The sequence below is a fragment of the Antennarius striatus genome, chromosome 15 (genome assembly GCF_040054535.1).
Source record: "Antennarius striatus isolate MH-2024 chromosome 15, ASM4005453v1, whole genome shotgun sequence".
Lineage (NCBI taxonomy): Eukaryota > Metazoa > Chordata > Actinopteri > Lophiiformes > Antennariidae > Antennarius > Antennarius striatus.
The window spans coordinates 2,738,384-2,765,811 of NC_090790.1; the positions used below are offsets into that span (position 1 = coordinate 2,738,384).

The 27,428-nt window shown below is 43.8% G+C and overlaps 2 protein-coding genes and 1 long non-coding RNA gene across 9 annotated transcripts in view; all 3 read left to right on the plus strand.

Annotated features, from left to right (window-relative positions):
• The first annotated feature begins 9 nt into the window (after nt 1-9).
• Nucleotides 10-17,380, plus strand: LOC137608365 (GTPase IMAP family member 8-like). 7 transcript variants are annotated; one of them, XM_068334705.1, is made up of 6 exons: nt 10-81; nt 13,082-13,619; nt 14,095-14,170; nt 14,248-14,392; nt 15,029-15,502; nt 15,727-15,862. In XM_068334705.1, exons 1-5 carry the CDS (start codon nt 30-32, stop codon nt 15,460-15,462), a joined length of 1,245 nt encoding a protein of 414 aa, XP_068190806.1. In that variant the 5' UTR covers nt 10-29; the 3' UTR covers nt 15,463-15,502; nt 15,727-15,862. The 7 variants fall into 7 exon arrangements, with proteins under 7 accessions (XP_068190806.1, XP_068190807.1, XP_068190800.1 ...); XM_068334706.1 differs by having other exon boundaries at nt 15,032-15,502; XM_068334699.1 differs by lacking the exon at nt 15,029-15,502 and having other exon boundaries at nt 15,727-17,380.
• On the plus strand, nt 2,323-6,806 carry LOC137608793 (uncharacterized). Its single transcript, XR_011038240.1, has 8 exons — nt 2,323-2,680; nt 3,152-3,235; nt 3,699-3,796; nt 4,255-4,375; nt 4,460-5,027; nt 5,185-5,343; nt 5,660-5,755; nt 6,017-6,806. It is a non-coding gene; the product is annotated as an uncharacterized lncRNA (long non-coding RNA).
• A 6,467-nt stretch (nt 17,381-23,847) lies between the features above and the next one.
• Nucleotides 23,848-27,428, plus strand: part of LOC137608364 (uncharacterized) — a 43,268-nt gene continuing 39,687 nt past the window's right edge. The window contains exon 1 of the mRNA XM_068334698.1: nt 23,848-24,359. Coding sequence (XP_068190799.1) covers nt 24,287-24,359 — 73 coding nt within the window. The 5' untranslated portion in view covers nt 23,848-24,286. The remainder of the gene's footprint in view (nt 24,360-27,428) is intronic.

Sequence of the window (27,428 nt, forward strand, 5' to 3'; positions counted from 1 at the left end):
GATCCAGATACTCCAGGGAAAACTTCCTAATGTCTGCTCTGTCCAGGTCAACTAGCATGGATTTTAAAAGACCACCACCATGTAAGTGATGCTTATTTTCTTGGTTTTGCATTATACTCTCTAGCTTATTTGTGGAGACACAGATACAGATTGTGAAGTTATGCTTTCAATTTTTATAGAATGTAAAAGAAAAAAAATTATATTTACTCCAGCAGACAAATAATTATGTCCCCGACATACTTTACATTGAATTAGAAATAAAGAAAGATTTATTACAGTGGGGGTTTTTTTGTTTTTCTTTTCACTCAATAGTTTTCTTTGCCTTTAATTCATACATTCTCCTGTGGACACTGCACCAAGCTTGTGACACCGTCACATTAATGTGATGTTGAATGTATGGAACAATTAAATTGGGGTAAAATGTGCGATAAAGGTATGGTGTACTACATATATTCTTGCTATGTATGTCAGACGGCACACAAAGGACTAAAGATTCCATTACAATTATTAATGATGGACTAATGGCCAGGGAAATGGTCGCACCTGCCAGGGAGGCGTGAACCAGAGGCCATATAACCGAGTGTCCCAGGTGAGAGGAGGGGGGAGGAAGAAGGAAGTGGTCCAGTACCCGAGTAGAGACACCTGTGTTGATGGTAAAATAACTGGATTCCGAAACGAAAATTGATCCTTATAGCGTGAGACGGAGGAAATGGTCCCGTCGGAGCAGTCAGCGCAGTGGATGTTCGAATCCTACCAGGCAGCGGGCGCATCTCCCTCCCCGGTGAGACCGAACCTTTTTTTTGTTTTGTGTTTTATACTGTAGTGACTTTTGTGTTCCCGGCCGGGACAGGGGGTTTTCAGTTTTCCATTTTTGAGGATTACAAGTTTTTTTGGTATTCGCCCCCCCCCCCCCCCCCCCCGACTGAACCATCCAGTGACGCGATCATCACTCGCGTCTGAGCGCGGACATCGGGGCGCGCAGCGGTGGATGCGTAAACTGATTTTGAACAATTAATTTTGGGGGATTATGACTTCATTCTGGGAAAAGGTGCGTGTTGTTTATTAAGTTTGTTTTTCTGTTGTTCCTATGTTCACTAATACACTGCGTCTAGAGCACGTAAAGCAGGTGGTGTTTGTTTGGTATTATTTCTTACGCATCCTTATTTAAGAACTTGCTATCATCCCAATAAAGAACCCCTTGTGCGTGTTAAGAACGATTCGTTCGGGGTTGAGTTGTTACAGATGGTGGGTCCTACGGGGATTGAAATGCTTTCTTCTTTTTTAAGGGTTGTGATATTATTATGTATATGTGATGTTTAAAATTTACAGCATCATAAATTCCGCATTTAACCAGATAAATATCTGTTGTTTTGCATAACTCTACTTTGAATATTTTGCATAAATGGGATATATGTTTGCATTGTGTGTCTGATTAAAAGTGTTAAATAAGGCAACAGCTGAAAAATCAAATATTACGTGTAGCACATTCTGCTCAGTATAATAGTAGTCATGGCTGAAGGGAGTAACCAGGAGCTACTGGTTGACTCCGAGGCGCCAGCGGAGGAGGCACAGGAGGTTGGATCCAGATCATCCACACCCAGCAATGGTAGACAGGCTGAGGAGGAGGCAATGCCTAGAGATTCATGGGTGACCATGAAATCCAGTTGGTGAAATTACATCTTTAATCAGTTCACTGTACATTTCTGACCCAGAAGATGATGAGCTGGACATGAATGATGATGTAACATCTTACCTTGATCTACCTGTTATAAAATCAATCATTGCTGATGTGGGACAATTAACAGATTAAGTACACTGGAGACAACTGTGAGAGAGTCTGTTGACAGTGCCTTAAACAGAGAGGAAAATATTAGGGGCTACATTGACCGCAGTGTTAATGCAATTGAACAATCCATGATATCCAGCCTACAGGAGTTTGAGGGGAAATTAGTGGAGGGCTTACAGCGGAGAGATCAGAAGTGGAAGTCAGAGATACAACGGCTGAAGCGCGCCAGCCTAGCTGCTTCTACCAGACTTCTCCCACACTCATTTACTACGTCTCACTCTCCTGAAGGCCACCCAACTTACTTGCTCCCTTCTGACACCAGTTACAGAGCACCAACCCACTGCTGTCTCTTTGGGGCATGCCCCGCTTCACTCTAAGATCAGAAAACTTCTCTGCATCGTCTCTCTCCTCTTTGCTTCCTTCTGGGGAGCCGTTGACCTCTCATGGTGTTCCTCAGCGATCAGTCTCATTTGCTGGACAACAAAAATCAATCCCTGCATCTCGCTTGATTGCGGAGTCAACGATTCTGACACCCCTCACAGCTTCCTCCACCCAACAGCTGCAAAAAAACCTACTTGTATTTTTTGGCCTAAAACGGTCATTTATGTTGGTAAAACTTGAAAATATAAATTATTGACATTTAAGACAATTATCTAAGTTAGCACAACAAAGCAAGACAGTTGTATGCTCCAAAATTATTTGGTGAGTTGTTAATACTTAAATCCTTACGTTGTTGTTCAATACAAGGGACAACAGTTCTGCCAACTCATTTTTCTTTGTTGTGAAATGCGGGAAAGCCAACTTTCCGAGTCGGCATTTTTCGTTTCAAGTCTCGTGGCTGTGTGCTGCTGGGAGGAGCTGGAGTGTTGTTGCCTTGGGCAGAAGTCTGCACAGGTAAGTTTTAAACAACCTTTAATTTATTTTAACCTTAAATCATACAGGTATTTTATTTTGAGTTGTGTCATAATGGAGAAAGCGACCTACACATTTTCAACATTTAAACACAAGGCTTTTCAGTCCTTAGCACTAACTGATGCTAGCAGGGCTGCAGCAGTTAAGCCAGTAACATTAGCTTGTCTGGGCAAATCCTATTCAAATATGACGGCATGTTGTCTTCTGACTGGTTGGTATTGTGTTAATTCATGCTTAACTCAAAACTGTGGTCGCAACGTTAGCCGACATTTTATTTCATCTTTCATAAATGTTGAAGGTGTTATTACACAGGGCAATAAATGCATGCTCGATCTCTGCTCCCTGACGGCAGCAGGTGAGCATGCTGTTTTACGTATAGGAAATATTGCAATACTTGGAGATCAAACTGTCTGATCACAGAAGCCTGCTCACAGACACTTTTCCTGATTTTAGTTTGCGCCCAAAGCACCACTTTGCTGACCATTATCCTTATCTTCTACACTGGTTTGGTCCATTGGTGGAATTATGGACGATGAGGTTTGAATCCAAACACAGCTTCTTCAAAACTATTCATGATGTTCAAAACTTTAAAAATGTACTCCTCACGCAGTCGTTAATACACCAACAGATGATGGCATACCAGTTTGATAGCCAGAGCCTTTTAAAGCCAATGTTACATGTGGAGAAAGTAACTGACATCAAAATATCTTCTTTGGATGCTGATCTGCGCACAGTGATTAAGAGAAAGTATCCACATCTTGAAACTGTGTCCCTTTCTAAAGACATTTATTTTCTTGAGACCCGATATGTGGAGGGTATGATTCTGTCATCTGGACACTGCAGTGGTCTGCCAGAATTCTACAAAATTGTGAACATATTAGTTAACCCTTAAGAAGTAGCCTTTGTTGGCAAAAAGCTCACATCTTGGTACCTTGAACATTTTGGGTCTTTTGAGCTTGTGGAAAGCATCTACACAGATATGGAAATTTTTGATCCTCAGGCTCTCAACGACTATCATCCATTGGTTGCGTACACAGTGGGAGGGAAGGTGCTGGTGACTCCAAAAGTGTGTCTACTCCATTGAAGTGACATAGAATGGTAAGTGAACCCTGATTAAATGTTGCTCTAACTCACTCTCATTCTGACCCTTTCTCCCATTCAAGCAAGATGCAGTCTTTCATATTATTTTGATATTTTTTTCTGTTTTACTTACTGAGTTGATTTCCTAATTTGTTTCACCTGTGTCTTGTTTCATTTACCAGTATCCTGTTTGCACCCCCCACCCCCACGTGCATGCTCAGTTCGACTTTTGCTGGAACCTTGTGTATGATGTTTGGTTTTTTTTCTGGACCAGCTTGCTCTGCTTATGGACATTGCTTTTTGTGTTAAAATTTGATCTGCTTACTAGAACAACATAAACATTTATAATAATATATTGCTTTGCAGGTAGAAGTAACACCATCTAAGGCCTTGCTACATTGTTTATAAATTTAACTTGTTTTATACCCTTTGCAACTTAACTCTTCTGTGTTTTATCCTTGTTTCTTGTGACACAGGCTGAAATGCTGCTGCTAGTAAAAATCTCTCCACGAATGTCCCGTGAAGTGGCAATTCCTGAGGTACCTGAATCAAATGATGAGTTGCAAAACATTCTTAAGGAAAAACTTGAACTTCAAGGTAGCTTTACTCTATAATATGTGGACTCAGACTTTAATAATGCTCTGTGTAATTTGATTGACATCCATGATTTGTCACCTAAAGGTGCTGTATTGCACATTCTTTGGGATGAGACATCTCCACATGTTCAGCAAGAGTCAGACTCTGTTGGTTCAGAGTCTTCCCCGGACACAGCCAGTTTATCCAGCAGAGTCACTCCAGAGTCCCTCAGCTTTCATCAGGAACCATCTGTGAAGTGTCTCAGAGTGGCCTTCACCTTTTTCCATCCCGTCCTTCTCCTACGATAGGGAGTTGAAGTTGCGCAAAGGCAATGAGGCATATGAACAAACCAAGAAAGGTATCACCTTAACAAGAGACATGAAGATAGACATTTTGGACAAGATTGCTCAGGCAGTTTTTGAAGTGAAAGCCTATCCTGATCAAGACCAGATTGAGTCAGTTGCTTCTGCTCAGTAGACACCCCTGTCTTCGAGAACCAAGCAGTGAAACAGGGTGTGATGGATGAGGTTGAGGAGTTAAGAATGAGAATGTTGCACTCATTAGACAAAAGATGGAGCTGACTTTCTCCCTGAGGTGCAGGGAGATTGTGGAGTTGCAGCCTATGGTCTCAGAGGTTCTGGAACATTGGCCTGCTCTGTTTTGTGAGGCAGAGGTAAGCAGGTGAACTAAGAATATATCATGTTGTGTTTATGTTTAATAATTTTTGAAAGTGTGTTGATCTCAATGTCCATTTTAACACAAAGAAAACATTGAAATTGTTTTGACTTTGTAATGAGGATTCAAATTTCCTGTACACATTTTTTCAACAGATTAGAGAAGAGTTTTATCGGATCACAAACAAGAACCTAATGGACAACTTCAAGGAAGCCCTTCATCAGCACACCTTGAGGCTCCTGAGACTCTATCAGGCGAGAAGGACAGCTTTTTCGTCTGAGATGGATCAGCTCCTCAACAGCCTGGATCAAGAGGTGAATTCTATATGTAGTAATTTAATAACGCTGAACATTATGGATAGGTTTAGGGTTAGGGTCACCTTGTTGTGACAAACCCTCAAAATAATTCCATGGGTTTCTAAGGGACACAATAGCACAAATGAGCGAACCAATGATGATCAAATGATCAATGATCAAAGACATAAAATTACTGTGATATAGTGACTTTTTCCTCATTAAACAAAAGGTATCAATCTTTTTTTAAAAAGATAATTTTTTTTTATATAGAAGAGGACATCTGCCTGCCTGCTTACTCTATTTCTTGTAATGTTTTGTGCCACTCTTGTTTCAGACATCTGACATCACAGCACATCGACTAACTGCAGCTTAAAAGGGCCTTCCCTTGTATCTCTGTGACAGTCAAGTGAAGCTCTTCAGGAACTGTATTGTGAGTTGTATTAATGAACAGAAATTGTAAATTATGTTATTATACTGTATTTACATATAGTACTATACTTAATGTTGACTTGAACCATTACCTCCCTGTCCTACTTGTTCCCTAACAATGTGTCTTATAGTTGTACTTTCCTGGCTGTGACTTGATGTAGCGTAATTAATGTCATTTGATGTGTCTATGGGGGTTCAATTTTTGATTGTGGGGTATGGGGTGTAATCCATGTGTTGGTCTTTTCCTGTCTGTTAACACAAGGACACTGACCCAGAAGTGGAGCAGACGAAGGACCTCACCGTGGGTATCCTCACTGTGCTGGAGGATGATGACAGCACAGCGCCTCAAAGTGTCATGAGTGTTGCTGTTGTTGTGGAGGAAGAGATTGTCCTTAAAGATCTCCCTGACCTGCCAACTGCTTTTGCTTATCTCTTTGGACTGATCTATGCTTTAAACCTCAAGTACCCAAAGGATCTCAGGTACACATTTGAAACTGTTCAGAAGGTTTTCATGGAACTTGGTACAGACCTCTCTGCAAGGGTCAGATCTCTCAAAAACAAACTCCTTCAGTGAATCCACAAGTTCTGGATCTGGAGTTGTTGACCTCTAAAAGTTCCCTTCTGTCCAGCCAACACCATGTTTTATGCTTTAGATTCATAGTTGTGTATCATACGGGTTATGCACAGTCTTTTATACATGACTTGCGCTTGATATATTGAGACCAGAAGTTGTGGCACTTGGTTACCTTGTTAACAAATTTAGATTCATTCTTGTGTATCATATGGGTTCTGTATGGTCTTGTATAAATGATTTATGCTTGATATTTTGAGACCAGAAGTTATGGTGCTCAGTAACCTTGTTAACAGATTTATCAGATTCATAGTTGTGTATCATACTGATTCTGTGTGGTCATGTATACATGACTCGTGTTTGATCTTTTATTCAATCTCAAAGTTTAAAAGAAGACAATGCAGCACAAGTAAACAGCTACTATTGAGACAGTTGGGTCTCATTAGTTTGAATGTACTTGGCCCTGTTGGAAGGGATTTGATGCTGGTACAGTTTAAATAAAACAAATGTTTTGAATGTATGTGTTGCATCTGTAATTATTTATACATTTGATTATACATTATTGGTTCTAAATTACACATTTGAGCTATATTATAAACTATTGCAGTTTATAATATAGCTCAAACCAAACCTGATGGGTGCAAGTTTAAATTCCTCTTGAATCATTCTTCTATATACTAACTTAACCCAATTAAAGTGCATTCTGTCTAAGAACTTACAGTAGAGTCATTACAATGTAAAATTATAAGTTATACAATTTACAGGACAATTAGTAGAAGTAAAGATTAAATGTTATTACAATGTAAAATATTAAGTTAGAATTTAGGAGAGAGTAAGCACAAGTAACATTTAAAAGTTATTACAATGTAAAATTATAAGTGTGTCCAACTTAGAAGAGAGTTAGTTGAAGTAAGGTTTAAAAGTTATTACAACGTAAAATTATAAGTTAGTCCAACTTAGGAAAGAGTTAGCTGAAGTAAGGATTATAAGTTATTACAATGTAAAATAATAAGTTAGTAGAATTTACTGTTGAGTTGATAACAATCAAAATTCAGAGTTGAGCAAACTCAGAAGCAAAACTTAAAATATTTAGTATAATTGTCCAACTTAAAATTTTATCGAAGTTTGTTGCCTTGAGATTTTGAGTTGACCCAGCTTTTCTTTTTTTCAGTGTGTCTGTCACATCCACCACTACACTGTCACCAAAGGAGGGCGGTGTTTTCACCCAGATTCCCGCTACCGTTCCAGTGGTTTTGTCTAAGCCTGCTATTCAGATGGATTTCCCATCATTTAGTGGATCGAATGAGGTGTATGACATTCTTAACTTTGTGGATTGCTGCGAAACTTACCTTGCTGTGCATCCATTACCAGACAAAGAACTAATGGGCGCTCTTTCTGGTGTCCTTAAAGGGCCCGCGCATAGCTGGTGGACTGTGGCAAAGAACAACGTACATACCTGGACAGAGTTCAAAGAGTCTTTCAAAGCTGCCTTCCTTCCCCCTGATTATCTCTCTGAAGTGGAAGAAAAGCTGAGAAACATATGATTATCGGGCACTGTCTCCGGTGGAAACTTGATATTACAGAAGCAGAGCTGGTGCGCAAAATACTGAATAACTGTAACCCCAGAAAGGCTGGCTGCCTTGGAGGTACTGTCAGTAATGTGGACCAGCTTGTTCATATTGGTACCTTGGTAGAGAAAGATTGCAGTTCTTCCAAGGAATACTGGGGCAAGGTGGATCAACAGAAAGCGAAAATGAGAAAACCGGGTGAGAAAAGTGTTAAGAAAAAGCATGCAGAGGTATCTATGGTTCACCAGGTAAAGAGAGCTCCATTAACTCTTTTGCACGTCCCCATAGAGGTCAGAGGGAAGCTGTTTCAGGCCGTGTTTGACACCGGGTGTACATTTTGTCTTATGCGTCGAGACAGATGGCTGGAAGTGGCACGTGAACGTGAGCAACTGGTGCCGAGTGAAAATCAGCACTTTGCCCTTGCTGACGGACCACTTTATAGTGCCTTAGGCAAGGTGCAGTTATTTTTCTGCTGGCATGGTACTTTGTGGTCATTGGATACCTACATCATGGCTGAAGACCATCTCGCCTTCTCCACCGTCCTGGGTTTGGACTTTCTCACCAAGACCTCCACTATCATCAATATGGGAGACCAGACATATGGGGTCAAGGGGGCCAGTGGTTATGATTTCCATCCATTTCTACCACCCTCTTTAGAGCACGACAAAGTAACGCACCGCAATGCAAGTCTTTACGTAGCTGTTCCAGCTAATCTACCTTCAGTGTCTATCCCCCCATCTGAATCAACTGCTTTTACAGGTATTGAATATCCTCCTGAGATTGGTGTACTGCTGCAGTCCTGACCGAAGGTGTGTTCAGGGAAACTTGGAAGCACAACAGTGGAAGAGCACAAGATCTTTACCACGGACGAAGTCCCTGTCCGCTGCAAAGCATACTGTGTTTCTCCATACAAACGGCAAATTATTGCTGAGCATATTGAGCAGATGCTCAAGGATGGCATTATTGAACCTTCTCAGTCGGGTTGGGGTGCTCCGGTTGTTCTAGTAACCAAACCTGATGGGTCACTGAGATTCTGTGTGGATTACCGTTGCCTGAATACAAAAACGCACTCAGATGCTTACCCCATTCCCCTTATTCACAAACTGTTGGAGTCCATGCATGGAGCAGCCTTCTTCAGCACACTGGACCTAAAATCGGCTTATTGGCAGGTGGCCATATCACCAGAAAGTAGGGCCAAGACAGCGGTAATCACACCTATGGGCCTTTACCAATTCAAAACCATGCCTTTCGGTCTCTAAAATGCTGGGGCCACATTTCAAAGGCTAATGGAGAAGGTCTTAGGCGAGTTAAGGGGTCACATTTGCTGTGTATATATTGATGATGTTATCGTGTACTCAGCCACCACTCAGCAACATATTATGTATCTCAATGCAGTTATGAAGAAGCTACATGGGGCAAATTTAACACTCAATTTAAAGAAATGTCTCTTCTTCCCGCGTAAACGGACTTTCTTGGGCCATGTGGTCTCGGAGAAAGGAGTGCATATAGACCCTGAGAAGACCAGGGCTGTGACCAGTTATCCAACCCCCACCAGCGTTAAGTCTTTTCAGCGGTTCCTTGGTCTTGTTGGGTGGTACCACAAATTCATTAACCATTTTGCCGATTTGGCAGCCCCTTTAAACCGCCTGAAGAGGAAGGATGTACCATGGGTATGGGATGAAGTCTGTTAGCAGTTTCAACCAACTAAAATCGGCACTTGTTAATGCTCCTGTCCTGGCCCAACCTGATCATGCTGTTCCCTTCGAAGTCCACACCGATGCAAACGATCTAGGTTCAGGAGCTGTGCTCATCCAAAGGACTAATGAAGAGAAGGTCATTTCCTATGCCTCCAGGGGTTTAAACAAAGCTGAATGTAATTACTCCACCTTGGAAAAGGAGTGTCTTGCCATTGTGTGGGCAGTTGAAAAGTGGAGACACTACCATGAGGGGGTTGAATTCTCGGTACATACTGACAACGCAGCTTTAACCTGGGCATTCAATTGTCCTAGGACATCTTCCCGGTTGACCCGCTGGATACTCCGACTTCAGCAATTCTCTTTTAAAGTCCACTATCGCAGAGGTTTATATAACATCGTGCCTGATGCTCTTTCCAGAAGTGTTCCTCCAACCTCCTTGACAGCAGCGTACGTTGCCCTGAACATGTCTCATTGTTCTGCCGATCTGCCCATTTCTTTATATGAGATAGGAGATATGCAGGAAAAGGATGCAGAGGTCAGTGAATGGGCCAAAGAGGCCATTTCCAGCGATTCGGGATCCAGGCCAAACCGAGTGGGATTCACCGTTTTGCAGGGGTTGCTATACCGGCGGTCACCTGCAAACGGAGGAAACAAGCACCAACTTGTCCCCAAAGATCTTGTGAGTATTTTTCTTAAATACTTCCATGACCATCCGTTAAGTGGACACCTGGGTCAACTGAAAACCCTTTTGAAAGTCCTTGAAGTGGCCTGGTGGCCGTCTGTTCGTAAAGATGTATGGAAGCATGTTAAGGAATGTAACATCTGCCAAGACTACAAACCTGACAACCAACGACCAGCGGGTTTCATGCAGGTTACTCCCGTTGAGGCTCCCTGGGAGAAGCTGGGGGTGGATTTGATGGGGCCATTTTCCCGAAGCAAGGAAGGAGGAGTCTTTTTTTTCGTGATTGTGGATTATTTTACAAAATGGGTGGAGATGTTTCCTTTAAAGGACAGCAAAACACATCGCCTTGTCACCATCTTGAAGGATGAGATCTTCACCCGGTTTGGTGTTCCACGTGAGGTGGTCTCAGATCGGGGGCCACAGTTTACGAGTAAGGAGATGGAAAACCTCTGCAGGGCTTGGGGAGTGACCCAAAAGTTCACCACCAGCTATCACCCCCAAACCAACTTCACAGAACGCTCAAACCGGACCATTAAGACTGGGATCAATGGATCAGATAATTCTGTTTTGCCATCGACACGGCCTACCAGGAGACCACTGGACAACAGCCTGCCGTGTTACTATTGGGAAGATCTCTGAAAGGACCGCTGGAAAGGGTAATCACACCACCGTCACCCCATCAACCTCCGTATTCCCTACTAGAGAGGCAAAACAAACTGATGAATCATGTCAAGAAGAGAGTTGAAGTGTGTCAATCCAGACAAGCCAGGTATTATAATACCCACAGGAGAGGTGCGCAGCTCCTGCCGGGAGAACTGGTCTGGGTCCGCGCTCACCCACTCTCTACCGCAACTGAACACTTTTCATCAAAGCTTGCACCCAAGTGGTCGGGACCAGCTACTGTGATGAAGAAATTGGGCCCATTAATTATCAAATACAGTGGAATGACCATAAGAAAAAAATTGACATTATTAATGTGGTGAACCTGAAACCCTACTTTGGGGTTCAGCCTCCTGTGCCTCCGGCTGGGGGAATCTGTGACACTGTCACATTAATGTGATGTTGAATGTATGGAACATTAAATTGGGGTAAAATGTGCGATAAAGGTATGGTGTAATACAAATATTCTTGCTATGCATGTCAGACGGCACATAAAGGACTAAAGATTCCATTGTAATTATCAATGATGGACAAATGGCCAGGGAAATGGTCGCACCTGCCAGGGAGGCGTGAACCAGAGGCCATATAACCGAGTGTCCCAGGTGAGAGGAGGGGGGAGGAAGAAGGAAGTGGTCCAGTACCCGAGTAGAGACACCTGTGTTGATGGTAAAATAACTGGATTCCAAAACGAAAATTGATCCTCACAGCGTGAGACGGAGGAAATGGTCCCGTCGCAGCAGTCAGCGCAGTGGATGTTCGAATCCTACCAGGCAGCGGGCGCATCTCCCTCCCCGGTGAGACCGAACCTTTTTTTTTGTTTTGTTTTTTATAGTGACTTTTGTGTTCCCGGCCGGGACAGGGGGTTTTCAGTTTTCCATTTTTTGAGGATTACAAGTTTTTTTGGTATTCGTTTTCCCCCCTCTGACTGAACCATCCAGTGACGCGATCATCACTCGCATCTGAGCGTGGATATTGGGGCGTGCAGCGGTGGATGCGTAAACTGATCTTGAACAATTGATTTTGGGGGATTATGACTTTATTCTTGGAAAAGGTGCGTGTTGTTTATTAAGTTTGTTTTTTTGTTGTTCCTATGTTCACAAATACACTGCGTCTAGAGCACGTAAAGCAGGTGGTGTTTGTTTGGTATTATTTCTTACACATACTTATTTAAGAACTTGCTATCATCCCCATAAAGTACCCCTTGTGCGTGTTAAGAACGATTCATTCGGGGTTGAGTTGTGACAAGCTGACAAAACTGTCTCTACACACATTTTGGTAATATCTGTCTCTTTTTCTTCATTAATTTTTGATTGTTTTTATTCAAGACAGCACTCAGTGTCACTTGCTTTTCCTCCAACTTTTGCATCTTTTTCGGAGGCATGTGATAATTAATCAACTTTTATTGGTGTAGTGCTTAATCACATCAGCAGACATTTCAAAGCGCTTTAACAGAGAAACCGAACAGGACTGTCCAAGCATAAGCAACAGCTTATGATTGCTCTGGAGGATCTAATTCCTCTCTCACTGCAGCATGTAAAACAAGCAGATGTCGTGTTGCTGTTTAGGCAAGGTTTGAAAGGTTTGAAATTGAAGAGGAGAAATGGAAAAATTGTCAATATTTTTCTTGAACGGAAGTGCATTCAAAACTTGGGTCCCTGGGATGCACGCTGTCTAACGATCGTGTGTCAAAAAATGTGCGTCAAAGATATGCGTCCAAATACTGGTTGTATTTTTCAGATTCTCTTACCTTGTCTTGTGGTTTTTACTACTACATTGCTTGCTAACTGAAACTTCATTTCATATCATATAAAATATTAAGGCAATGACAAACATTGTACTTTTATTAGTATGTTGTTGAGAGGACTGCAGTTGCCACACAGCAAAAGATCCAGGATTCAAAGTTAACTGGTTACTGAACACAACAGGTATTCTAACATAGTAGATATGCATTCCATTGAGTGCTGTGCTAGTTCAGGATTGCTAACGTTAGCAGGAGCTCCTGAAGGACTCTGCTTCCACAGTATTAAAAATTAGACTCATTGTTTGGAGATATTTCGTACAACTAATTACTTCATGTGTTTCCCTGGTCAGTTTAGGATTTTAAAGTTCTGTATTTCATTACTAACAAAAAACCCCTCTTGTCTTACAGCATATCCACAACCCTTAACTATTGCTCTATTCGGAAAGAGTGCTGAGTTAAAGAACACCATCAAAAACAACATCTTCAAAGATAATACGCCTTTTGTAACCCTGCCAAATGGCCTTGTCATGGCAAAGAATGAATCCTTCAGAATCTTTGGCCTTCACCTCTTTGATGAAGACTGCAATTTCCCAGACCAGAAGATCATTGATTTCATGGCATCATCCTATCCTGGTCCCAACATGTTCATACTTATTATAGATTTAGAAAATATCCAAAAGAAAGAAATCTATTCTGAAGTGTACAAGCACAAGACAGTATTTGGAGAAGATCTGGTGAGGCACCTGACCGTCTTGTTACCAGACCAAAACAGCTTCGAGTCACTCATTCATCTAAAGGAACAGTTCACTATTGGTTGGGCAACTGATAAAAACCTGGCTGAACAATGCAGGAAATCATGCCATGGTCAACAAGCATACCTGTTTACCTACACAAATTATAGTGAAGATGTTGTTAAAAGAAGACGAGCGTCCTTAGAGAAAAAAAGGTAAGACCCTCTTTGCTAAATAAGAGTTCTGAAAATATACATACAGTATGTATAGAGGACAGAGGTCTAAGGCGTATATTGTGTTTTTCAGTACATTATCTCAATAAGGATTTCTATCATCATGTTTTGTTAAATATCAAAATGTCCTTGTGGTTCAATGTTGTAAGATAAATATGGAAACAACATCTAATGTAATCTAGATTTAATGTAGCTTGCTGACAGGATTGACTAGATGAGCTTGTTGCTTGGGTGGCACTATGGTACATTAGATACAGGGAGTCCTCAAGATATGACCATTCAACTTACGAACATTCAGAGATACAAACGCGCACCGTCATATCCAACTATTGTCCTGGAGTTATTGTGAGGCATTGTACAGCCTGGTGACCACAGGCAGAAAAGAGTTCCTATGGTGTTCAGAAGTGTATTTAGGAAGGGTCATCCCAGTACTGAAGGTACTTTTTTGTCCCATCAGTGTCCTGTGCAGCGGGTGGAACTCATTGTCCAAGACGGCCCTTAGTTTGGACAATGTCCTCTTCTCTAAAACTACAGTAAGAGAGTGTAATTTTACTCCCACAATGTCTCAACCAGCGCTGCAGATCAGTCTTTTGGCATCCGCCACCCTCAGATTACTGCCAAAGAGAGAGAACCCGGAGAGAACCCACGCAGACACGGGGAGAACATTCAAACTCCACACAGAGCGGGAGTCGAACCTGGAACCACCTTGCTGTGCAATGACAGCGCTATCCACTGCACCGCCGTGATGCCTTATGGTAACTATTCCAGACAAAATAGCCTGACAATCTACAGATCTCTGGGAGCATGTACGTCTCTGACTTTAATTATTTTTATATTTTTATAATATTTTAAATAAATGTGTATATAATTTGAAGACACTATTCTGTTCTGGATTGGTCAGAATTTAGGTCAATTAAATTAATACTGTATCGTAGCAATGTAAAGATAAAACTGAGCCACTGGGGCGGCAGTGGCTCAGCGGTAGAGCGGATCGTCCAATGTTCCAAGATCGGCGGTTCAATTCCCGCTCCCGCCCAAAAACACCCGGAGTGTGAGCTGACTGAATGAGGTGTCAGCTCACCTCCCGGTCACTGCTGAGGCATCGTTGAGCAAGGCACAGTCCTCTTTTACAAGTTTCTCATTTGGGGCGCACCATGTCGAGCTGCCTCCCACTGCAAATTTACAGACCACCTAGTGTGTGCGTATGTGTGTATGTGTGTGTGTGTTACAGGGGCCTGTACATACTAATGTATATATGCATGTGTTTGATTGAATTACTAGAGTGTGATCTCAATTTCCCTTCGGGTATCAAACAGTATACAATATATATATATAATATATATATATATATATATATATTTATTTATTTTATTTATTTTTTTTTGGACTAGAAGTACCCAAATCCCAATGGGACATACCACCGAAGGTGGTTGAGAACGGCAAGGCTAAGATCCTGTGGGACTTCAGCTTCCAGACCGACAAACAGCTACTGGCTAACAAACCGGACATTGTGGTGATGGACAAAGAGCAGAAGAGAGCAGTGGTGATAGATGTGGCGATTCCAGCTGATGCCAACATCAGGAAGAAGGAACACGAAAAGATTGAGAAATATCAAGGGTTGAAAGAACAGCTGGAACAGATGTGGAAGGTTAAGGTTAATGTGGTCCCCGTGGTAGTAGGAGCACTTGGGGCAGTGACCCCCAAACTGGAAGAGTGGCTCCAGCAGATTCCTGGAACAACATCTGAAGCCTCAGTCCAGAAGAGCGCAGTCCTAGGAACAGCTAAGATACTGCGCAGAACCCTCAGACTCCCAGGCCTCTGGTAGAGGACCCGAGCTGGAGGATGACAGATACCACCCCACAAGGGTGAGAGGGACTTTTTTTTTTATATATATATATATATATATATATATATATATATATATATATAATATAATTTTATTTTTTTAATATATTTTGAATACTGTTTTGATACTCGAAGTGTTTTTAAGGATTTAGCATTTCCTTCACATTCTATTTTTGTGTGTTTTTAATACTGCAATCTTATTTATTGAAGACCTGTGCATGAAAAATCGCTTTGCATCCCTTAGGTGGCCATGACAAATGTACGCCGCACGTCAAGTTTAGTATCGTCCTGCTGGGAATAACTGGGACTGGAAAAAGTGAATCTGCAAACACCATCCTCATAGCTGACAACCCTTATCTGAATACAAACCAGCTTTTTACATCTCATCCTAGTTCCATGCCAGTCACCACCAATTGTGAGTTCAAAATAACACATAAAAGTTTTGGAGAGCCGGTAAGAGTGGTCGACACTCCAGATTTCTTTCACGACCAACTGCAAAACAACCATGAACAGGTAGAAAAGTGTAGGAGGTACTGTCAACCAGGACAATGTGTTGTGCTTCTCGTGATGCAACGGGGAAGATTTACGGATAAAGAGCACGGAATATTGGAAAAACTGGAGTACAAACTTGGCTGGAGCATCAGAGACAGCACAATTGTTCTGCTGACCCATGGAGAAGACCTGGAAGGGACTCTGGAGCAGTATATTAACTCATGTGACCCCCTCAAGAGCATTGTTGAATCATGTAGCAACCGCTGTCATGTGTTCAGAAACAAATTTAGGGACAGAAAACAAGTCATACAGCTCATCAAAAAAATTCCAAGTTATGAAATCATTTTCCCAAAATTTTCAAAAACTTCAGAATGCGTTGTGGTTTAATTTGGCTATACTCAGAAGGATACTCAGAAATGTGTTAAAAGACTACTCTACTGGAAATCATCCATGGAGTTTTTGCATAGGGGAACAGAGAAAATATAGAAAACCTTTTCTGGCAATGTAAAAGGAAATGAAATAAAACTTTATGAGTTCATTCCTTAATTATGCACCAAAGTTTATGGCTTACTTCACTTTGTGGAATGGTAAATCATTGGGGATCTACATGATTGTAATCATTAGACTAGCTACCTCCTATGTGAAAATTCATATACGTATACCATTCCAATCTTTTTTCTTCTTGACCATTCCATGTTACTCACTATGCAAAGAAAACAATTCATGAATGGATGAAAGGAATCAAATTATAGGATGAAAGTCAGTCCCGTGTCTACGATAAAGGATCAAGACATCTGCTTTGATGTAACAGTTCAATAAGGAACACACATGTAAAATCAGTCTCCTCTGGACAACTAAGAGTTGTCCTTCCTTCTTTCTTGATCTTTACTTGTGGTGAGCCACTTCTTAATTTTTAGGTCTAATCACAGATTTAATTGGTGATTATGTTGTATTGTATTATATAGTCATGTAAAGAATATCTGATGCTTTGGTACAAGTTTATTGTACATAAGTTCCAGACTGTATTCACTCTTTATGCTAAGGTATGGTACACCTGTCTGGCACTTCCTTCTGTAACAAACACAAAGATTAATGTGACATCTGTCCCATCTCTGAGGAAAGGAGAAATCGAGGTGACTTTCCAAAATGTTGTTGTGATCCATTAAATTCACGTTTGTGTTATTAGCACAATTGTTTGTTTTTTTCATATTTCTTGTTGATTTCCCAGTAAAGAATTTCGCACTAGCAAATGCAATAATGTCAGTCATTTTCAGATTACCACCGCTGTATCCGCTGTAGCAGGTCACGGGGAGCCGGAGCCTATCTCGGCAGCATAGGGTGTGAGGCAGGGGACACATGACGCCAGTGCACCACGGAGCCACGGCAATGTGAACAACCAATTTTTTCCTGGGATACTGGTGTTCAATCTTAATTGTGCTGGAGCTTCTGGTCTGTATTTGGGAATCTATTTAAAAATCTAAACTTCAAGCTGCTGTTTGGCAACACCATAAAAATTATGATTATAATCAAGATTTCGTAACATCGCTTAAATCTGTACTTGGTCACACAGAGAATTTGTCAAAAAATAAAGTTTTTTTTTTTTTTTTTAATCTTCTGGGTTTGCTTCTTCACTGTGGGCCCCAGAACTTTATTTCTGAGACCTGACTCCCCCACATCTTGGCATCTTTTTGCAAATCAATAAGATCTATATTTTGAAGATTTATGTCTGTTTCTCTTGCTTAAAATCAACCAGTAAACTATGAAAACTTAGAATAAGGATGGAATATTACAAGCCAGCTGGTGTCTACGTAAATGTATATTCTTGTGATTTAACTAGTTTGGGCAATCAGGTTTTCAATGTAGCCACAAGAGGACACAAGCTAGTGTCTTATTCTGCAGGTCCCAAGCCCGGATAAATACAGAGGGTTGCGCCAGGACGGGCATCCGGCGTAAGAGTTTTGCCAAATCAAACATGCAAATCAAACCTACGACTCCCATACTGGATCGGTCGAGGCCCGGGTTAACAACGACCGCTATCGGTGCTGTTGACCTACAGGGTGCCGGTGGAAATTGGACTGTTGGCCGAAGAAGGAGAAGAGAGGAGGAAAAGGAGAGGAGGAAAGTGTGTTTGTAGGAAGAGAGAGAAGAAGAATGCCAAGAGTATAGGACTGAGAGTAGGGACGTTGAATGTTGGAACTATGACAGGAAAAGGTAGAGAGTTGGTTGACATGACGCAGAGGAGGAAGGTAGACATACTGTGTGTCCAGGAGACCAGGTGGAAAGGTAGCAAGGCTAGAAGTTTAGGAGCAGGGTTCAAGTTGTTCTATCATGGTGTAGATGGGAAGAGAAATTGAGTAGGAGTTATCTTGAAGGAGGAGTTTGTTAGGAATGTCCTGGAGGTAAAAACATTGTCAGATAGAGTGATTAGTCTGAAGCTAGAAATAGAAGATGTGATGTTCAATGTTGTTAGTGGGTATGCTCCACAGGTAGGGTGTGAGCTGGAGGAGGAGAAATCCTGGTTGGTACTTTGATGAAGTGATGCAGAGCAAACCTAGAAGTGAAAGTGTTGTCATTGGTGCAGACTTCATTGGACATGTTGGTGCAGGAAACAGGTGATGAGGAGGTGATGGGCAGGTTTGGTATCCAGGAGAGGAACGCAGAAGGACAGATGGTAGTTGAATTTGCAAAAACGATTGAAATGGCTATAGTGAATACTTTCTTCCAGAAGAGGCAGGAAAATAGGGTAACCTATAAGAGTGGAGGTAGGAGCACACAGGTAGACTACATCTGGTGTAGACGGTGTAATCTGAAGGAGATCAGTGACTGCAAAGTAGTGGTAGGCGAGAGTGTAGCCAAACAGCATAGGATGGTGGTGTGTAGGATGACTCTTGTGGTGAAGGAGATGAAGAGGGCAAAGGCGGAGCAGAAGACGAAATGGTGGAAGCTGAAAAAGAAAGACTGCTGCTTTTAGGAAAGAGTTACGACAGGCTCTGGATGGTCAGGAGGTGCTCCCAGATGACTGAACTACAGCTAATGTGATCAGGGAGACAGGTAGGAGAGTACTTGGTGTGTCATCTGGAAGGAAAGTAGATAAGGAGACTTGGTGGTGGAATGAGGAGGAACAGGAGTGTATACAGAGAAAGAGGTTAGCTAAGAAGAAGTGGGACACTGAGAGGACTGAGGAGAGTAGACAGGAGTACAGGGAGATGCAGCATAAGGGGAAGGTAGAGGTAGCAAAGGCAAACAAGGGGCTTATGATGACTTGCATGCTAGGTTGGACAGTAAAGAGGGGGATACTGATCTATACAGGTTGGCAAGACAGAGACAGAGACAGAGATGGGAAGGACGTGCAGTAGGTTAGGGTGGTTAAGGATAGGGATGGAAGTCTATTGACAGGTGCCAGTAGTGTGATGGGAAGATGGAAAGAGTACTTTGAAGAGTTGATGAACATGGAAAATGAGAGAGAACAAAGACTAGAAGAGGTGACTGTTGTGGACCAGGATGTAGCAAAGAATAATCAGAATGAAGTGAGGAGGGCATTGAAGAGGATGAAGAGTGGAAAAGCAGACAGTCCTGATGATATACCTGTAGAGCTTTGGAAGTGTCTAGGAGAGGTGGCAGTAGAGTTTCTGACTGGGTTGTTCAACAGAATCTTAGATAGTGAGAACATCCCTGTGGAATGGAGAAGTGTGCTGGTGCCCTTTTTTAGCAACGAGGGAGATGTGCAGAGTTGTGGCAACTACAGAGGAATAAAGCTGATGAGCCATACAATGAAGTTATGGGAAAGAGTAGTTGAAGCTAGACTAAGGGCAGAAGTGAGCACTTGTGAGCAGCAGTATGGTATCATGCAAAAATAGAGTACTACAGATGCAGTATTTGCTTTGAGGATGTTGATAGAGAAGTACAGAGAAGGCCAGAGGGAGCTGCATTGTGTTTTTGTAGATCTGGAGAAAGCTGATGACAGGGTGCCCAGAGAGGAACTGTGGTATTGTATGAGGAGGTCTTGAGTGGCAGAGAAGTACGTGAGAGCGTTACAGGACATGTATGAGGACTGTAAGACAGTGGTGAGGTGTGCTGTAGGTGTGACAGAGGAGTTCAAGGTGGAGGTGGGACTGCATCAGGGATCAGCTCTCAGCCCCTTCTTGTTCGCTATGGTGATGGACAGGCTGACAGACGAGATTAGACAGGAATCTCCATGGACTATGATGTTTGCAGATGACATTGTGATCAGCAGTGAGAGCAGGGAACAGGTGGAGGAGAAGCTAGAGAGGTCAATCAATCAATCAAGTTTTATTTATATAGCGCTTAATCATGACAGCAGACATTTCAAAGCGCTTTAACAGACAGAGAAACCCAACTGAACCCTGGTGGAGGTTTCTGATGGAAAAGAGAGGCATGAAGGTTAGCCACAGTAAGACAGAGTACATGTGTGTGAATGAGAAGGACCCAAGTGGAAGAGTGAGGTTACAGGGAGAACAGATCAAGAAGGTGGAGGATTTTAAGTACTTAGGGTCAACAGTCCAGAGCAATGGAGAGTGTGGAAAAGAGGTGAAGACGCGTTTCCAGGCAGGATGGAACGGGTGGAGAAAAGTGTCATTTGTGATGTGTAATAGAAGAGTTTCAGCTAAAATGAAAGGAAAGGTGTAAAATACTGTGATGAGACCAGCGGTGTTGTTTGGTCTAGAGACAGTGTCACTGGGGAAAAGACAGGAGACAGAGCTGGAGGTAGCAGAGATGAAGATGCTGACATTCTCTTTGGGAGTGACCAGGAAGGATAGGATCAGGAATGAGTACATCAGAGGGACAGCACATGTTAGAGGTTTTGGAGATAAAGTCAGAGAGGCCAGACTGAGATGGTTTGGACATGTCCAGAGGAGAGATAGTGAATATAGTATATTGGTAGAAGGATGCTGAGTTTTGAACTGCCAGGCAGGAGGCCTAGAGGAAGACCAAGGAGGAGGTTTATGGATGTAGTGAAAGAGGACATAAAGGTAGTTGATGTGAGAGAAGAGGATGCAGAAGACAGGGTTAGATGGAGGCAATTGATTCACTGTGGCGACCCCTGAAGGGAAAAGCCAAAAGGAACAGAAGAAGAAGAGGGCAATCAGGTTTTTGTTTCTCATTTCATTTTTGTTCCTGGCACAATACCAAAAGTTTCTGATTTTTATTTTTGTTCCATGAACCGGTTCAAAGCCCTGGTATAGAGTTTGCAGCATTTGTATAATTGCGGGTTAGGATAGGCTGCCCTGGTATCACAAGGAAAACTAGATGGCAGTAAATTTGGGAAGGAACACAAACTTTTGAGAATAAGACTTTATTTGCATATGGAAAAAAGTGTCATACGTAGAGTGAACCAGTTCACATGCCAAAAAATGTCCATGCTAATTTGGTTAACATAAATTCTAAAAATAACCTGAAATGTATAGTGGAGTAATAAAACAAATTCAGTGACATCTGGTGTTCTACAGCGACATCTAGCGTAGTGAAACAGAAACTGAATACATACAAAATAGACCTCATCAACCTGCCATAAAATAATGATTTTCCACATTCATTAAGTCAGTTTCGTAACGACCAGTAGTGATCATACCAATCAGACTTCATTTTCTTTTGATCTTAACTCCTTAAATACCAATTTGTTCATATCAATGGGCCTTTTTTAAAGAAAAATTTCAACATAACTTTAAAATTGATAAGTTTTGCATTTTTAAACGAATGAGTCGAGGTCATACCTTTTTGGGGGTCAAAAGTTGATTCCTGTCTCATTGAAAACTCTTCCCCCCTGAATGCCAACAAATCCTCCTAAATTGCCTATGAATCTGCCACGTCATGGTACATCATCATTCTGTCTTGGGTACAAAGACCGTGTACATACGACAGAGGAGTTACTCGTGTTTCACAATAGTGAACTAGTGCTGGGGTGACCAATGAGTTTTTTTAATCTCTTCCTTTGTGGAAATGACAACAAAAACTAAAAATCATATGGTATTAGTATCATTATGTGGTACCAATACCAAGGTTGTCAAATACCGTATAATATACCTCTTAAAAGTAGTGGTGGCAGTGGTGCAGTGGGTAGCGCTGTCTCCGTACAACAAGGCCATTCCAGGTTATAGTCCAGCTCTGTGCGGAGTTTGCATGCTCTCCCCGTGTCTGCGTGGGTTCTCTCCGAGGTTTCCGGCTTCCTCCCACCTCCAGAAACATGCGCTTCGGGTAAATGCTTTTACGTTTAATGATGTGAATATATGTATATTATCAATGTACAGATAAAGAACCGATAAATAGCCAACATTCATGAAAAAGTATGTACAGTGCTTTAAAGGTTTTATATCAGCATTTTTTAGGAGTGAAGCATACTACTGCTACCATTATGACTACAGATTTTGATGGAAGTTCATTTAAGAGTGATGCACAATATCTTGAGTGGATCCAGGAGAGAACCCTGAGACCGCTGTTGTGATGACTGGAGTGTCTTGTTTGGGTTTTCTTTTTCTGAAATGGACCATTGGAGGCCTGTGCCTCTTTAGTGCCCATATTGAGTAAAAAGGATGTTGTCAGTAAAGTTCATGCTTTGGTAAATTTTAAAGTAGGTGGGGGGAAAATTAATGTCTGTATTAGCAAATGAATGCGCGCTGGTTCCATGTTTAAAAATGGAATCGATCCCCTCTCCCGCCCTAAAAAACACCCGGAGGTTGGCTGAGATTGGGATGTGTCAGCTCACCTCCGGAGCACTGCCGAAGCACCCTTGAGCAAGGCACAATCCCCCTTACAAGTTGCTCATTTGGGGCACACCAAGCAGGAGCTGCATGCCACTCTATCTCCCTCTGCATGCGTACAGGCCCCTTGTGTGTGTGTTTGTTGTTCAGGGCCTGAACACACTAACATATGCATGTGACTTGATTTGAATTGACTAACTAGAGTGTTGTTTGCGGATTAATCGAGTATATAAAATAAAAATTTAAAAAGTCACACTGACTTGCAGGTAGGTAATTTTATGTGAGTTCATGCACTGTCTTGGTTCTGTTCTTTGAAAAATGTTACATTAATGCACAATTCATTAAATACACCAGTAAAACATAAACTTATGTCTTCAATTTTTCAAATTGAAGACATATGTTTACTGGAGTTTACTGGAGTCCTCATTTTATGTTCAGTTATGTGAGGAATATTTGTCATCACTATCTGTCACGTCCACCAAACGAGGAATAAAACAAGCGTGCTTTTTTAGTTTAAGGTAAATCCCAGGAATTTATTTGAATGAGTGTAATTAGTTTGACACAACCAGTACACGTGAATAAATCTTTGGTCCTTATGACTTGAGAGCGCTCTTCTCTGTTTGTTCAAACTTATACTGCATTTTCATCTCATGCTCTTTCTGTCTGATCTCCCAGGTGTTCCTCATGATGGAGGCGTTGCAGCCGACCACATCAACACTCTTCTCAGTTGACATATTCAAATGGATTCAAGCTCTTTGTACAAACACAGGAAAATATAAAGAAACATTAATTTCACATCTACATTTAGTTTAACTTCACATGATAATGATGTTTGCCATAACCTAAACCCTTCAGAAGTGGAGGTCGGGTACCTTACAGTGATGATGATCTGTGCTGAGATGCTGCAGGCAGCAATGCTCCTATATACCATCCACCCAAGAGTCAATAATCAGCTTTGCGATGTTGGGGGCTGTCCTATCTAAAAATATGACAAGCCTTAAATCTCTCTCTCTCTCTCTCTCTCTCTCTCTCTCTCTCTCTCTCTCTCTCTCTCTCTCTCTCTCTCTCTCTCTCTCTCTCTCTCAACCCTACAGCCTTCAACGTTGCGAGATTTGTTTTTACTAATATACTGTAGTGGCATTGAGAACAATCCTTGTTAGAGAACCTATGATGGATTGTGGTGAACGGTGCACACAGCTCTCGACACATCGCCTCTCACGCGCTCAAAGGATTACCGAGGGTTGGTGGAGGAGGCCGACAGGATTCTGCTGGCATCCCGTTGCTCTCACGTGCACGCTGCGCTCCAGGGACAGCTGCAGCCCCCGCTAGAGGATGGGGCTGGGCCAGCCTTGGCCGCGGTGTGCCAGACGGACAATCGGGAGCTCTGTTTTTATCATCGCCGTTTAGGAGCCAAGGCAAGGCACTGTATTCTGCCCTGCCCTTCTGCAACCAGGGAAATGCCAGGGTTGGTGCTCAGTAGCAGCTGGGGAACTGGTGCGGTGGAACGGCTGCTTTTCGTGGAGGACGAGTTTTCCAGGCGTCGCATGCTGGCGGACAAAGGGACTCGGCTGAGGGTCATGCCAGCGTCAGCCGTGGATGCCCTGGCTGGCGGCGTCGGACCTCCGCTCGATGCCGCGAACGGGATGCCCATTCGCACCTTCTGCTAAAGGTTTGTGACTATGTCTTTTAATGGACGACTGTTCGGGTGGTAGTTTATTGTAGCTTCTGTCTCAGTATCCATACTGGGTGCGGATTACTTGTGCGTGCAAAGACTGCTAGTGGACATAGCAAATCGCCGCCTGATTGACGCCGTTTTGTTTGCCACCTACCCCTGCACGCTGGGGAGCTTCGCGCCGCTTGCCCTCGCCAACATCCTCGCTAGAGGGGACGTATATCAGCGACTCCTTGCTGAGTTTCTGGCCCTGACCATCCCTCCATTCTCTGCTGTGGTCGCGAAGCATGGTATGGAGCATCACCTCACCACAGTCGGTCCACTGGTTTTTGCCCGGGCGCGGTGTCTGGATACCTCCAAGCTGGCAATCGCAAAGAGAGAATTTGCCACAATGGAGCAGCTTGGCATCGTGCACCGCTCAGACAGTCCATGGGCATCCCCCCCTGCATACGGTCCGGAAGAGGGAAGGGGGTTGGCGCCTGGGGGGATTTCCGGTGCCTCAATAATGCCACCAACCCGGACAGGTACCCCGTCCCGCACATCCAGGATTTCTCTGTGCACCTGGCAGGGGCAGTAATCTTTTCAAAGGAGGATTTGGTGCAGGGTTACCATCAGGTGCCAGTTCACCCGCAGGACGTTCCTAAGACTGCTGTCATCACTCCGTTCGGATTATCCGAGTTTCTGCAGATGCCGTTCGGCCTAAAAGTGGCAGCGCAGACTTTTCAAAGGATGCATGTCCTGCGAGACATGCCCTTTATTTTCGTTTACTTGGATAACATCCTGGTGGCCAGTGCTTCTGTAGACGAGCACCTGTCACATCTTCGTTTGCTGTTTGCTCGGCTAAGTGAACATGGACTGATCGTGAACCCAGCCAAGTGCCAGTTTGGCCTGACTGCTATTAACTTCCTGGGACACCGTGTCTCACCCCTGGGGGCCGTCCCCCTGCCTGCCAAGTTGAGGCCGTCTCTGCCTATCCTCAGCCCCAGACTGCTAGGGCCCTGCAGGAGTTCCTCGGCATGGTGAACTTTTATAACCAGTTCATTCCCAGGGCAGCTCACCTCATGTGCCCGCTGTGCCAGGTGCTGAAGGGTCAAAAGGCTAGCATATCTGTGGACTGGTCGCTGGAGAGGCGGTGTAGGCTTTTGACGCCAAGGCTGCACTCACCAATGCTGCCCTGCTGGCACACCCATCAGCGGTTGCTCTTGTGGCCCTGACAACAGATGCCTCAGATTCTGCGGTGGGGGTGGTCTGCGAGCAGTGAGTGAGAGGCGCATGGCAGCCCCTGGCCTTCTTCAGCCGGACGCTGAGGGACATTGAGCGGCGGTGCAGTGCATTTGACAGGGAGCTGCTGGCTCTTTTCCTGGCTACGTCACTTCAGATTCCTGCTAGAGCAGGGCTCGAAATTAACTTCTTTTCTTGGTAGCACTGGTGTTCCCAAATTTAGAAGTTAGTAGCACCAGCGAAGACTTTAGGAGCACCTACCCAAAAGCAAGGCAATGACAGAGCAATAGAGACCACTCTGTCCATCACCGTTCCGCACGCCTCTCTCCCTCCCCCAGGAGAGTAGCGCTCTCATTGTTTCCTGGCAGGACTGCAGGACCGCAGTCTCACAAAACAAGGCGCAACAGATTTTTTTCCCTAGTCACACCGGTGCTCCCAAATATATTTAATAGACGCACTGATAAAAATTTGAGCGCATATGCAACCAAAATGGTCGCAATTTCGAGCCCTGTGCTAGAGGGTCGCGAGTTCACCGCCTTTGTGGACCACATGCCTATCACCTTTGCCATGGCCAAGACTACTGAGCCGTGGTCTGCGAGGCAGCAGCGCCACCTCTCTGTCATTTCGGAATTTACGACTGACATTCGCCATGTGGCAGGGAAGGATAACCTTGTTGCTGACTGTCTCTCCAGGGCACAGGTCACCTCTGTGTATTTGGGGGTGGACTACTCTGCCATGGCCGCTGACCAGTTCACAGACAGGGAGATCCAGGTGTTTCGGTCGGCTGTGACTGGGCTGCACCTGGAGGATGTGACTTTTCAGGGCTGCGGGGCCACGTTTCTCTGTGACGTTTCCCTAGGGCACCTTGGTCCCTTCCAGATGGCATCGCTGGGTTTTTGACCAGGTTTTGACCAGGTTTGGTACGCCCTCTGACATCACGTCCAACCGGGGGCCACAGTTTACCTCTGAGCTCTGGACAGCAGTAGCCGGGAGCCTGGGTGTGAAGCTCCATCGCACCACAGTGTACAACCCACAGACCAATGGGCTGTGTGAGCGTTTTCACCGATCCATGAAGGCAGCGCTCCGAGCAACACTCACAAACGCCAATTGGATCGATCATCTGCCATGGGTCTTGCTCGGCCTGCGTTCCACTCCATAAGAGGACCTGCAGTTTTCATCGGCGGAGCTTGTCCACGGCCAGCCGCTGAAGGTCCCGGGGGAGTTCCTGCCTGAGGCTTCGGCCTCTGGGCCAGCAGTGACTATCTGGCCCGTGTCCCCTAATGCTGTCCCTGTGCCTGTTCACCACTGTCTCCCCAGATCGTACATCCCGAAAGCTTCTCTCTGCGGAATATGTTTTCATCCGGCATGATGCTCACCGTTCTCCGCTCCAGCCTCCTTATGACGGGCCCTTCAAGGTGATTGAGGCAGGGCCGAAGTCCTTCACAGTGGAAGTGGGGGGACGTTCAGAGCAGGTTTCTGTGGACCACCTCAAGGCTGCGCATGTAATGTCAGAAGAACCAGTAAAGGTGGCTCAGCCCACGCGCGGCGGCCAGCCACCCTTTGCTTCATCACATAAAACTTCTGGTCTTGTTTCAGATCGTGCCTCTAAACCTGCCTGCCGGCCAGAAGAGCTGCCCCCCCGACCCCTGCACAGCCCCTGCCTGCCTTTATGTGTTTCCGTTGGGGCCGGATTATCAGGCCGCCCATGCGGGGCTGAGACTCTTTTAGTGCAGGGATTCCCAAAGTGTTGTGCGCGCACCCCCTGTGGTGTGCGAGCTGCCTCTAGGGGGTGCGCGAGTGTAATGGCAGCTGAGCACCTTGAAATACATAAATAATTAAATAAAT

Bases quoted from the DNA above. Each gene is read 5' to 3' on its own strand.
- LOC137608365 (XM_068334699.1), top strand. From the start codon at position 30: ATGTCTGCTCTGTCCAGGTCAACTAGCATGGATTTTAAAAGACCACCA. The intron at 82-13,081 runs GTAAGTGATGCT...CTTGTCTTACAG, and splicing joins TTTTAAAAGACCACCACCAT to CATATCCACAACCCTTAACT. The intron at 14,393-15,726 runs GTAACTATTCCA...TGCATCCCTTAG, and splicing joins CACCGCCGTGATGCCTTATG to GTGGCCATGACAAATGTACG.